At 41.9% G+C, this 13488-nt stretch overlaps 2 protein-coding genes across 2 annotated transcripts; both read left to right on the top strand.

Annotated features, from left to right (window-relative positions):
* The first annotated feature begins 5750 nt into the window (after positions 1–5750).
* LOC101759180 lies at positions 5751–8423 on the top strand. Its single transcript, XM_004982463.2, has 4 exons — positions 5751–5907; positions 6197–6267; positions 7809–7898; positions 8128–8423. Exons 1-4 carry the CDS (start codon positions 5817–5819, stop codon positions 8149–8151), a joined length of 276 nt encoding a protein of 91 aa, XP_004982520.1. The 5' UTR covers positions 5751–5816; the 3' UTR covers positions 8152–8423.
* Positions 8424–10990: 2567 nt separating this feature from the next.
* On the top strand, positions 10991–13221 carry LOC101758499 (formimidoyltransferase-cyclodeaminase). The gene is made up of 3 exons (XM_004982462.4): positions 10991–11342; positions 11992–12433; positions 12511–13221. The coding sequence occupies exons 1-3, from the start codon at positions 11319–11321 to the stop codon at positions 13020–13022; spliced, it is 978 nt and encodes a 325-aa protein (XP_004982519.1). The 5' UTR covers positions 10991–11318; the 3' UTR covers positions 13023–13221.
* Positions 13222–13488: the final 267 nt, after the last annotated feature.

The following is a 13488-nucleotide window of genomic DNA, read 5'->3' as shown; positions in this document are numbered from 1 at the left end:
TTGAATGACATCCTGATTGTCGACACGTGGTGTCAATGCTTCTGTATAGCGTGTTGCGCCATTTGGTTTTGGTCCATGCACTATTCAAAGGCACAAAATAGCAAAGCAATGTACTTCCTCCGTTTTAAATTGTAGATCATTTTGGCATTTCTAGATACATAGATTTTATTATGTATTTGGACATAATGGACATCTATGTGCGTAGAAAAAGCAATATATCTCAAAAAGCCAAAACCTCTTACAATTTGGGATGGAGGAAGTATATATAAATTAATAAATATGTAGCGAGTTGAAAATATGTTTTGGTTATAGGACACGGTGGGAGATCTCGTTCCATTTTGAGGGATATGGTTGTCTCGTTTTGCATTTGGTCGAGGAGATAGAACCATCCATGATAAAGGCCTATTTGGCATAGCTACCAAATAATATTTTGCATAGAGTGATTCTAAATTGATTTTGAAAATGATTCTTGGATATAAACTACGCTAGAGCTGGAAAAAAAGTAGTTCCTCCTAATTCACTCCCTGAATTAGATTCTTCCTCCTTAAATTATATTGTAGAGAATGGAATATAGAATCACTTTTAGAAACAAAATCACTCTCCTAGATAATCACTTCTCGGAGAGAATCAGAAAGCAAGATGAACTTTAATAAACAAGCAATTAGGGATTGGGATGCGGCACCTGACATCCCCTTCTCTCCCTCCTCTGCCCTACTCAAAATTGTCCTCCGCTCTACGTGGTGGCCGCGCTCGCTGACGCTTGGCCTGATCTTGCCTATGGTTGAGAGGTTCGCGTTCGTTGGCCCTAGCTATCGTCGCCCGTAGTCACTTCATTCACCTATCCTTTCCCATGTGGCTCGCTGCCCCGTCTCACCTCACCCTCACCCGTGAGACTCGCTGGTGCTACCCACCCTCGTCATCAACACTTTGATCTCCGCCTTCTCTGCTCACCCACCACTAAAAGCTAGGTGTGCGCGAAGCTACTCCTCCCATGAGGGATGGGTTGATTTGGACAGATGGAGCGTGGAATGGTTTTGTTCCCCATCTAATAACTTCCAACCGAACACCTAAATAAATTGGTATCCCATTCCATCACATACTGTAGGCCATGTGCATTGACACCCATAAACGCAAGCTGGTGAACGGTGATAATGTTACTTGAGGCTATAAATAGTTTTTCCGGTGCATGATTCAAAACCATGAAAGATCAAAGGAAATATAGCATGATACAACTGAGCTAGAACAACAAACAAAGGATTAGGCAGAAACTATTGTTGTTTTATTAGGAATTGGAGGTTTGGGAACTTATCCATGTATAATTCATATTTTTCATTGCAATTCAATATTTGTTTAGCCTTGCTAACCTAGCGATATATAATGAAACAAGTATTTATATGAAACTATGCATGAAGTTGCCACTAAGAGGATGATCCTTGCACTCTCAGGTTTTGATCGATTAACCTTGACCGAAATCTCTTTCAGGTATACTCTAGAATTAAGACCGATGCATTATGGTTTAGATTCATGGGACTCTAATTTTCTTTACGTAAATTTATTTTTATTAGTTTTTGTTGATAATGTTTTTAATTTATCGATAATATTTCTTACTTAGCGCATGCCAAGTGCTTGTAGGTTAGCATCAAGATTGAGTCCTTATCCTTATCAAGTTTTGTAATAACTATAGATGGACTGCATAGACTTGTTTTCATTGCTAACATAGTATGGCGATTGATTAGAATTCACTAGGAAATAGGGAGCTGTTTCTATTGGGGATAGGAGATACATTGATTGTTCAGCTCCACCATGACAAAGCAAGCTAAATGAATGAAAAAACTAGATTTTTAAGCCTTGTAAAGCCTGAAAATCGATTGTTCCTAGCAACTGACACCCCTAAGCACATTAAGGTTTCATGGAATCTGGATCTTTAGAATTTGAGTCGTTTTTAAGCCTTGCAAAGCCTGGAAATCGATTGTTCGTAGCAACTGACACCCCTAAGTGCATTAAGGTTTCATGGAATCTGGATCTTCAGAATTTGAGTCGTGCATAGCCAATATTAAAAATTAGGATTTTGATAGCACGTGTATCCCAAAAGAAAGGTAAATGTCCGTATATGGCTAGAAAGTCCCTATAACAAAATTTATATTGTGCTCGTAATGGGTTGGATTTAATCCTACTACATCGACTTGTTATAATGAACATCAATGTGGTTCTTAACAAATTGTTATAAGCTAACTAGTTCCAATAGTGTTTGACACTAAAAAAGCAATGACATTGAGTGTTAGCTTCATCGATGCCCGTATAAAAAATGTAAAAAATGTGTTTAATGGTTCCTCACAAGATAAAAGGTCTTTCATTGCTGGTGTACTTATAATATGTTTCTTGCTAAATTTAATATATAGTAAGTAAGGCCTCGTGTTCCAATCGGGATGAGATGCATTGGGAACGTCTGGTTAAGGATGATGGTAGAAGGATGAGTAGAAGTTGTAAGTAATGCATCGTGATTTCATCGTAGTATAAGCTAGCTTCTTCCTTAGGCCGCAGGAGTTTTCCAGTTGGCAAGACCGACCGAGCAATAATGTGCAAGACTATATAGAGACACTAGCTTGCGGACCAGACTAGATATGTCATGTGATTCTAGCATACATTGGAATGCAAAATGCATGGTTAGAATAAAGTATAAAATGGGAAAAAATTAACTTCATTGCGTATATGCAATTTATAAAAAAGATTATGCAGATTTTTTCCATCACTGCTACAAAAACATTGCTAAAACTAAAACTATCACAGATATTTATCACTACTTGATTACAACGGGAGCTAGCAGTGATAAGCTCCCTAATTATTACAAATCAGCACGAATACCTCCGAAATTAAACTATCCATGCTACTGTACTTCGTTAAGTATCAGAGTTGATGGATAAGCAGACAGAAGTTGTAAGTTGTGCATTGTGCATCGTGATTCCACCGTACCATATGCATTGGGCCGCGAGAACTTTCCGGTGGATACGTAGGACCGAGCAATGTGCAAGACTCTTTACATATACTTCTGGACAAGACTAGATATGATATCCTTTTAGCATATACTAGTCAGGTTGGCGCGCGATACGCGCCTATACGAAAGATATTAACCTGAAATAATGATAAAAAGTGAACTTATTATCTTATTATGCTCAAAGTAGCATCGCATCATGCATCGAACCAAATAAAAATATAAAATATAATCTAAAATTGAATTGTTCGCATCCAATATTAAATCGAAACAATTTTTTTATCATAATGATCATTCGAGCACTGTATAACTTTTTGCGTACGAATTCACTGACTTTTGGGCGTTAGATATAGCTAAAAGATTGACAACCGATTCCTAGTTTTGATAGAAATAAAAGATAAAATTAGCAACGAGTGAACAACTCAATCATATTTAGCGAGTTTATAATATGAAAGTATTGTCAAAAAGTAGTAAGGTTATGTTGATGCTCGCTATTGACACACTTTTACCCTTGTTCATCTTCAATAATGACATAAATTTAATACCTAAACTATTGATCACACCTAATAAATCGGTCATTTTCACATGTGCAACATATTTTGGAGGATGTTATATTTTTGCAGGAAATTGGACCTAAAAGTATATTTTTGGATAAAGCACTGAACGAGCATCGAACCAGACGAAGACGGAGGCCAACGGGCCCAGGAAGGGTCTAGGTTGATTGGCGTAGAGGAGCCTAGGCTGATCTGAGCCTTCCGACGCCCATCTTTAGCAAGCAATCCTCCGAGAAGATTTAAGGACTAAGTTTGTGAAGATATAGCAAGAATCACTTCGGGATCAAAGACGAATCAAAGAAGATCAAGCGAAGATTTGGAAAGTCATTGAAGATCAATCTTATCCCGAAGCAACCAACGTGCCAAGCCCACGTGCAAGTGAAAATAAGACTTCAAAGTACCAGAGAAGACTTGGGGATGAAACAGGACACGAGAGGGCAAAAGGAAGGCCTAGGGCGATCGGCCTGGGGGTTTCCTTCACCCCCTCGCCTTTCAATTTTTGCCATGCACTCTCTAGACTATAAATACCCCAAAAATCCATCGAGCTCCATATATAGAAGATGACATACTCAACGTGAAGCAGCAGAGAAGCAGAAAGAGCTTGAGGGACACCTCTCCGGAGAGCCGAGGGCCGTGCAGTTGCTAGGGGCTAGCGTAGGCGAACCTCTGCTGGCGTGATCACCCTACGACGAAGACTACGCTGGAGTTCTGGAGCTAGAAGTCATCAAGATCAATGTAGAATCCTAGTGGTGATCTTGTGATGTACAATCACTCATGGTGAAGTAATATCTGTGTTCATGTTCTTAGCGATCTAAATATCTTCTTTGATGGTTTTATGCTTATTCGGGTTTGCTTGGTTTTCAATCTAGGAATCGATGATAGATTGTCTAGGGTGTTGTCGTGGTGACCAGATTTGCATGTCTGATCTACTGATGAGTATGACATGTTCTTATGACCATGCCCTTAACCTGCTTGCGCTGATAGAGGTGATCATGACAAGATCTTTCTTGTGTAAGGTGGAGGGTTTCGGGAGGTGTAGATTTAAAGATGTTTTTTACTGAGATCATATCTGTGTTGCTTTGTTATCCATGCTCATAATTACAACATATGCATAGTCTAGGTTGCTCTAGATTGGTTATCTTTGCTCTATCTGTTATCTGTCTGTATATGCTTAGTAGATTGGATCTGAATCTCTCATAAACACCAAGTTAATACTAACAATGCTAGTTGAAATAGATGTTGTGCTATAAGTTTCATGGATTGATAAACCTTGGGAGTATACTCTGAAGGAAGAGCTACAACTAATCCGTACGCTTGCGGTTCACAACTTGGCGTGCTAACAGCGGTTAACAGGCTACCATAGTTGAATATAGTATACAAAGTTTAGTTATTATTTTATACATGGAAATAAATTAAATATATTTTATACTTAACTAATATTGATAATTTTTTTAAGAAAGATCATGAGACCCACTCAACAAATACCGTGGGCCTCACTGAAGAGTACGTGGGTCCCACCTGAATGTGCGTGGGTCCCACCTAGGGATGGTAATGAATCATGGTCCTTCTGTCTCCTTCACGATCCAGCACATCTATTTTTAGCTCAAAATTGTATAGTGTATTTAATAACTCCAGCTCTTATTGAGGCCGATCCTTGAATTTGCTAGGCTAAATTAGATGGCTCTTTACCATCCTAGTCCCACCTCCCACTCGAGAATACGTGGGTCCCAGGTGGAGCCAGGATGTAAGAGGAGCCTTCAAACCTACTTCTTTCGTCCCGCAAAAAGTGTCCCATTGGTTCTATCCTAAGTCCATCTTATGTTTGACCAAGTTTATATAAAAATATATCAATGTTTTTGATGTCTAAGCAAGTTTTATTAGATTCGTTATGAAATATATTTTCATAGCATACCTATTTAGTGTTACAAATATTGATACTTTTTATTGTAAACTTGATCGAACTTGATCAATCTAAATGGACATTCTTTACGGGACGAAGGGAGTAGGAGTTTCAGAATATGCATATTCCACTCAAATTCGTATACATGCTCATTAAACCAGTAACCAAATCGTAGCATACCGAAATTTGTCTTTAAAAAAAGAAGAAGAAATATACTCGGACTAGCGTACTGGATCCGTTTCGACTCCCGGCCCAGCCCAGCCCAAAATAAAATCCGGGACCCTAGACGCTAGAAGAGCCTCCTCCACTGACTTGAACCCACCACAGCAGAAGAAGCGAGACACCCGAACCTGAAACGAGTCGATTCGTCGCGATGGCATCTCGTCTCGTTGCGGCGGCGGCGTCCTCCACTTCCTCCCCCCTCGCCCGCCTAGTCTCTCGCCGCGGCCTCGCCGGTGCCGCAGGTACACCTTCCCCTTCCCCTTTCCTCCCTCCCTCCCAGATCCGGGAGTCGCATGCGCCGGTCGTTTGGATCGGGGGCCCTATTGGGCCGTTCCTGGATCCGTTTCGCCAGGTCCCTTGGCTGCGATTTGATATGGGATTCGATGCGGTTAGACTATTAGATGTCCATGCGAAGATCGTCCTGCGATTAATCGGCGCTTTTTTACTTGTTTTTTTTCTTTTTTGGGCAACATGTCGTCGCGATTGATGGTTTACCTTGCTGATGATGGGTTCATTTCGTGTGCTTGCTAGACGGCCATGGGCCTGCGAAGGTGCCCTTATGGAAGGACCCGATGAGCCCGAGCAAGTGGAAGGAAGAGCACGTGAGTTTCCCCTATGAATATCTTGTTTTAATCCGTTGCAGCTAGTGGCATTTGAGTTATTGACGTTCATCGTGCTTGGAGTAGAGGTACAATTAGTGAAAGGAGCGTATGTTTTCCTTGCACAGATTATTTCATAAAAGTTGCATTTACCTTGCGTGATGTAGCATAAATTATGTATTCTTGCTTGTGTTATGACAACATGGAGGATTATATATCGTCCTGAGCAAGCACAGTTTTCCTTGTTTGCACTTTAGGAGAGTTGGTTGTCTAATGAACTCATGAATTCTCTTGATGAGAGTCAGTCACATTATTCATGAATTCATTTGCGTGCTTACGAAAAGCTGTAGAACCCTCGGCTGGCCGGCACCAGCAGAAGTTCAGGGAACGGGATAGTGTCATCCTGAGCTTCGTTTTTATTCCAAACGGTTGTTGATCTCCCATGTAATAGCTAACAAACTGTTAACCGTGTGCGTGCGCCCAGACGGCCCGCGTTGTACTAAGTTTTTACATCATCTTCTTAATACAAAGATACGCAGCTCTCCTGCGTATTCACGAAAAAAAACGAAAAGCTGTTGAATATCCTATGGGTGAAAACTGCATAAGTTCTGGTAGTCCTGTTCCTTTTGGTCTCACAGATATTACAGGTCTTATAACTGTTTGTTGCCTTTCATCACTGTGATCGATATTTCTTTTAGCTTGCGGTATTGATTCCTGTTGATTGAAAACAAGATTTGATTCCAATATTATGTACCTTAACAAATGCATTTCATAGTGACATTCATTAAAATGACTGGCACTGCATGCACTTTCTTTAGCTATAATTCTTCATTGCAGTACTAGATTTCTTACGTGCATGTATCATTGAACTTCTTTCTAGATGACGTTGATCCATCTTGAAAGTGTCATGTTTCATGTAAAGTACTTTGTCTATGCACCTCTGGTTGATTGCAATTACCCAACATGCATGCCTCTAGCCAAATTATGTTGACTTGTAGTGTTTCGAAAGCCAGTGAATGTTTCACCTCCTCCCTGTTTTCCCTGTCCTACCACTCCACATGTATGCAAGGCTAGGCAGGTTAGCACCTAGTGATTTTTAATTACTCCTTGTTGGTGTTAACTCTAAACAATAACTGACCAAAACCAATCTATACTTGCTTACCTTTATTTAAACATATTAATATGAAGCTAGACCTCTGGTCCAATTTTGCAGTTTTGCTTTGTAAAAATAAATAAATTTTGTGCTATAGTTAATTTTAGGAACTTCATATATGCTCAGGCTCAGCCAAGCATTGTCCTTGTGCAGTTGATTTATGTCTTACAGTGGTTTTGTTATATGATATCTGCTGCATTTGATTTTCTATATGGTTCTGTAATTTTGTTTACACGGTCTGCTTCTGATTGTGTTTTTACATTACATCAATGATAGTTGAATTTTGTTATCTCCAAAAGAATATAAGTTCAGTTTAAATAGTTTTTTATTTTTTGGGCACTCGACTGCATGTCTGTTGAAATTAGTTTTCTTGCTTTCTGTCATCATGCAGTTTGTGCTAGCCAGCTTGTCTATGTGGGGTGCTGTTATTTATGGTGGTATCAAGTTTTTCACTGGGGGGAAGAAGGAAGACAAGGCAGAGGTACTTTTGAACATTTAATTGTTTATAGTAAAGCTCGAACTAGTCTCTAGGAATTAATTAGTCACTTGGTTATGGTTATGGTTATGGTTAGTGATTGAGCAGAAATAGCTTGTTGAAACTAAAGTCTTGCTTCCTGTGCTATGAAAATTAAGCTCTGTATCTCAATGCACTAACTATAGCTTTTGTTTTTATTCTAATACTGTTTCAAAAATATGATATTCCATTACAGGCGGCTCCAGCACAGGCGGCATAGTTGGTTGCACCAGAGTTGTACCACCTTTCTGCGGCCAAGCAACTATGTCAAATAAAAAGAAATGTTATGTTGTGCTTTCAAGTTGTTGACGACAAATTGTGGCAACCAGAGATTTTGATTTATGTAGGCAAGATTTGGAGAAGCTACACTTACTCTCAGCCACCATTGAATAATCTTGCGGCAGTGTAACTAAATGTTAGCGGACACTGCAGGTGTTGTACTTGTTTTTCGCAATTGATTAATTGATGTTTTAATTTCTGTTGCCACCTACATTTTTTCTTGCTCCCTCTGTACTTGAAGCATGCTCTGCACGCCATACTTCATTATTGGTTTGTCACTAAGCTATCAGTTTGAGACTTTGAGTGGTGCGCCTGCGGGCTGCGATACGGACGTCTATACGAGCAAGGACAATCGTGACATGCTTTTGCCCAATTCATCTGCAGATCGAAAAATGCGAGCTGAAAAAGGACGAGACCCAAAGTAGAATTAGATTTATTTCACAAAAAAAAAAGCAGAATTGGCGGAGTCGTGCTGTGATAGCGATCGTATTCGCAATTTGCGGGGTTTCTATTCTTGAATTTGGGTCAAAATTGTTGAAACAAAATAATTTTCATTTTCGTGTGAAGAAAATACGTGATTATATATAAGGCTTTGGCCCATTGGCGAAGCCCGAAATGCTCTGAACCGGGTGGTTATATGTTGCGCCCCGGCGGCCCATTCTTCCGTTGCAAGATGCGAAGCTCGAAATGCTCTGAGAATCGATCGGGCGGGTGGTTACATGTTGGGCCCCTTCGACCCATTCTTCTGTTGCAAGGTGCGAGGGTTTAAGCTTGTCGGTGAAAAATTGCCCTAAAAAAAAGGCTGGCCAGTGAAAAAAATGCAATTTGTATTATAAACTCCATATAAAATTGCACGCACGGGAAAGACCAAACCAGTTATCTGGGCTGCGAAGTTATTCACGGTTAGCACAGAATTTAAAAAAACTATTTTGCCGATATGCACCGGAATGGCACGTGTTCCAGGGAATTTCAGCGAATTGGTCAAAGGCCACGGGGTGACGCACGGCTCGAGACGAGACGCAGTGCAAGCCACTTTTGGCTGAAGTAGAGCTTGTTTAGATCTTAGGCTTAAGTTATCACATCAAATATTCGGATACTAATTAAAAGGAGTAAATATGATCTAATTATAAAACTAATTGCAGAAGCTCTGAGCTGATTTGTGAGACGAATCTATTAAGCTTAATTAATTCATCATTAGCAATGGTTACTGTAGCATCATATTGTCAAATCATGAATTAATTAGACTTAATAGATTCGTCTCGCGAATTAGCCTTCATCTGTAAATTAGTTTTGTAATTAAAAATATAGGTCTAATTAGTATCCAGATATCACAGTTAGGTCCTACGAAACAAACGCCCACTAAGCGTGTGCACTGATCTCGCGGTGAGCGTGACCCATATACACACACGGGCGGGCACGGCCGCCGACGAACGCGGTGTGGACCAGCGCGTGGCGTATTGGCGTGCACATGATGGTGTCCGATCCGTGTGACCGTGTCCCCCTGGAACCCTCGTGAACGTCAACGCCACTGCACGTTTCACCCAAGTTTGTACAATACGCAACACAAATATTGGGGCCTGCATCATGCGAGCTGGAGATCAAAGGATCGCGTACTCGTCGGCCCTTGGCCCTGGAGATCAAAGGACAGTGACTCAACGACAGTGATTTCCCGTTAAAAAAAAACTATTGGTAGTTGTTACCACGACGACCTGCTAGGTAAAAGGGGAAAGAAGATGGGTCACGAGAACTCCTGTTGTCCTGAACGTCAGATGCATAGTCGTGCTGCTGTACTTGGGCGTGGAAAACGACAGTATGCGTGGAAAACGACAGTATGCTTTGAAGTAAAAGATGCACGTGAACCCCCCGCCCCGACCCCACGAACTACGCAGCCTCGCAGGCCCAGCCACTGGCTGGAGCACCGATCCTATCCACGGGGAGACGGAGCGGATAACAGCACGAGGCCTCTCCGTCTTTTCCGTTCCTTCCGTATCCCTTGTGGCCTTGTCCGTAGCGTCCATACACACATGATGCTTGTCCTCACGCCATCAGACTACTCCCCGGATGCCTCCGGGTCTGGGACCTGACACCTCTGAATGGCACGAGTCTTCCAGACTATCTGTAACCTTGGCAACCAGATGAAAATCAGGGTCAAATTTGGAGCTGAAACCGGATGAATTTCTGGAGCAGCCATCCCATTCGAAGCAGGATATTTTTTTTTCTCCAAGCGGTGACGAAATCAGAAGAGGTACAGCTATGCCATAGGAAAGAAGGGCAGCTATCAGTGACCTTGCTCTTGTCGCCATCGTCCTGGAATCCAAAGAGAGTGCAGGGCGGTCATGGACGTACACACCAACACCACACACACAGATCCAACTGCTTTCCGTTGCAAAGCCTTTACGGGACGGATCAACAGTTGATGCACACGAGGCGGCAATAACTACTACATTTAATGTTGAAAAAAAAAACTTACTACTACATTGCATGCGTGGCAAATCGAATCCATACAGCTTATTGTTTGTTATTTCGGGATGCACACAATGACACACCGCACAGAGCTATCAGCCTGTCGTCTCTTCTGGAAAATGGTTTTCTGCGAAACCGTGTGCTCAAGGTGGACAATGACATTGTACTGGCGGGCACTGGAAGGTAACGGACAAGATCCATGACTCATGATTCACGAACACAAGCAAGGTGCCAAGGGCTACACCACCAGCTAAAGATAATCATGAGCTTATAGCATACATATTCGAGTGATGGCATGCTTCTGTGGGTCTCAAGATAATCAGCCTTGTTAAGTCGCCGCATGCGGTTTGTGAATCGTGATGCAGGGGCCGGGCCGGGGTGGCGCTGGCTGATGATGATGAGTCAGAAAGCTGATAGGCACATGCTGCGTCCTACAAATTACATGGCGTTGGGATGCGACCTTGGTAAACTGACTTTGCAAGAAGCAAGTAAACAGAGCGCAAAAGGGTTTCCTAGCAAGTACCCCTCATGAGTCATGATGCATATCCCGCTATAAAAGGGCCCCTGTTCAGTCACCGAGCAGGAACAAGCACTCATTGAAGAGCCACACACAGAGAGAAAGGGGGAGATCAAGAGGAGCAAGGCATGGAGCCCGATCACGCAGACAAGGTGCTTTTTTTCTCTCTCTCTAGCATCTAATCTCCCACAGTTCAAAGATGATTCGGATCTCTCGGCATCAAACAAGAAACATCATATCCTAAACCTGACTCAAGAAATTATGCTAAAAGAGAGGCATGCTCCTCGAGAAAATTACCTGTTGATGTGCTGCTACTTGCATTGCTGTCTTTAAACTTGGTCCCAAGAATTCAGCTCGGTGGAACATTTTTCCTGCAAAAATATTTTGATTTGTCAGCAGAAAACTGGAGTAATTTAGCTTTTGCAGAAGAAAACTTAACTTACCTGATTCTTATCTGGGAAAGTAATCTAACATCGATATGACATAAAGGCTCAACTCCCAAGTAGCAGCCTGTTGTTAGGAATCACAAAGGACCTGTTCAACGAAATAATTCCTGTCAAGAAGTTCTTCTTTTTCTTTTTCTTTATAGAAACTATTACAGGTAATTTGGAAACAAGGTATTTGTCTCCGAGAAAATCCAAATATGCAAAGTTCGTCAATGTACTCATTCTGCTACAAACTGGCTAAAAACATCTTGTTACTGTCCGAACTGATGCCAGTAGACATAGGAACACTATGCTGGTCACTTCAATGTTTGTCCAGTCCCTACTTACAAAACCTCACGCACAACTTGCTATCCAGGTTTCATCTTCTCTGCCTGCTCCAAATGCAAAGGACAATCTCAGCATGATGTACTCAAAGTTTATTTGCTGCAAGCTCTACATTTCTGAAAGCCGCAACCCCACGGCTATTGATGCAATTGATCTTGCAGCAAAGACTGATCCTCAGGTTGCAGTGCTTAGCAAGTTCGAAGATTGTCTCTACAACCGCGTACGCTACACACTTGTCTCGTATATCATCGATGACAGCTCAACTGAAGTGATATATAGCCCAATCAGGAAGGTATTGTTGGCAATGATGGAGGCTGCATTTTCAGCCATAAACCTCGAATTGCACTCAGGAGCGCATCCTAGGATGGGTGTCAATGATGATCTGTCCTTCCACCCCTTGGGTCAAGCCACAATGGAGGATGCAGCTTCCTTGGCTAAGCAGGTGGCTTCTGACATAGGCAATGGTTTTCAAGGTATGTTAAATGTGATAGGCAACAATAAAAATCAGCCACACAAATATCTTGACCCTTCTGCCCAATTTTGTATGCAGTCCCAGTGTTCCTCTATGCAGCAGCCCACCCCACAGGCAAATCTGTAGGTGCAATACGGCGTGAGCTCGGCTACTACCGGCCAAATCACATGGGCAACCAATGGTCAGGTACCATGCTCCCTGATGTTCTGCCAATTAGCCCTGATGAGGGTCCAACCAATGTTTCTTCTGAAAGAGGGGCCACAACAGTTGGAGCAACACCTTTTCTTGAGGGCTACAATGTGCCAGTGCTCTCCAAGGATGTTGCGACTGTGAGGCGGATTACTCGAAGATTAACTGGACGCGGTGGAGGGCTTCCGACGGTGCAAGCCCTTGCACTTATCCATGGAGATGATTGCACAGAGATCGCATGTTTGTTGGATCCAGATCATGTCAGTGCCTATCAAGTTCAGACCGTGGTGGAGCAGATTGCAGCAGAGCAAGGGCTCGAAGTTGAGAAGGGGTACTTCACTGACTTGACTAAGGACAGAATGCTTGACAAGTATTTGAAGATAACTTGTGCTGCTGATTGATATGAATGTAATAGAATCATGCTGATTTGTGAGACTGACTGACCCAGACGAATCATGCCTGTTTGTAATTGCAAGCATGCTGCTCTTTAGTTGTGGCTCCAGACTGCATCAGGAACCAATCATGCCTGATTCTGCATATGTAAATTCTGGAAAACTTTAGCAATAATAGCACATCAGAAATGGGGAGCTCTGGTGCGAAGCAACGGGAGGGGCGTCAGGCAGGCAGAGGCAAAACATTTTCTCTGATGATTTACCAATCATGTTTTCAACCATCAAGAGCAACATAACATCAATAAGTTGAGTAGAAGCATCATTGAAGCAATATAGATTAGCAACACTGGCAGCAAGCTGGTTAATTAGCTGGTCCAACTTGCACAAGTATTACTCATCATAGTGTAAACAGCAGAGGATTTTGCAACCACCTAAAAACTCGCTGTATACTCTGAATTTAAAATACTTTAATTTT

The sequence above is a fragment of the Setaria italica genome, chromosome IX (genome assembly GCF_000263155.2).
Source record: "Setaria italica strain Yugu1 chromosome IX, Setaria_italica_v2.0, whole genome shotgun sequence".
NCBI classification, from domain to species: Eukaryota; Viridiplantae; Streptophyta; class Magnoliopsida; order Poales; family Poaceae; genus Setaria; species Setaria italica.
This window is presented reverse-complemented; position numbering and strand designations above follow the sequence as displayed.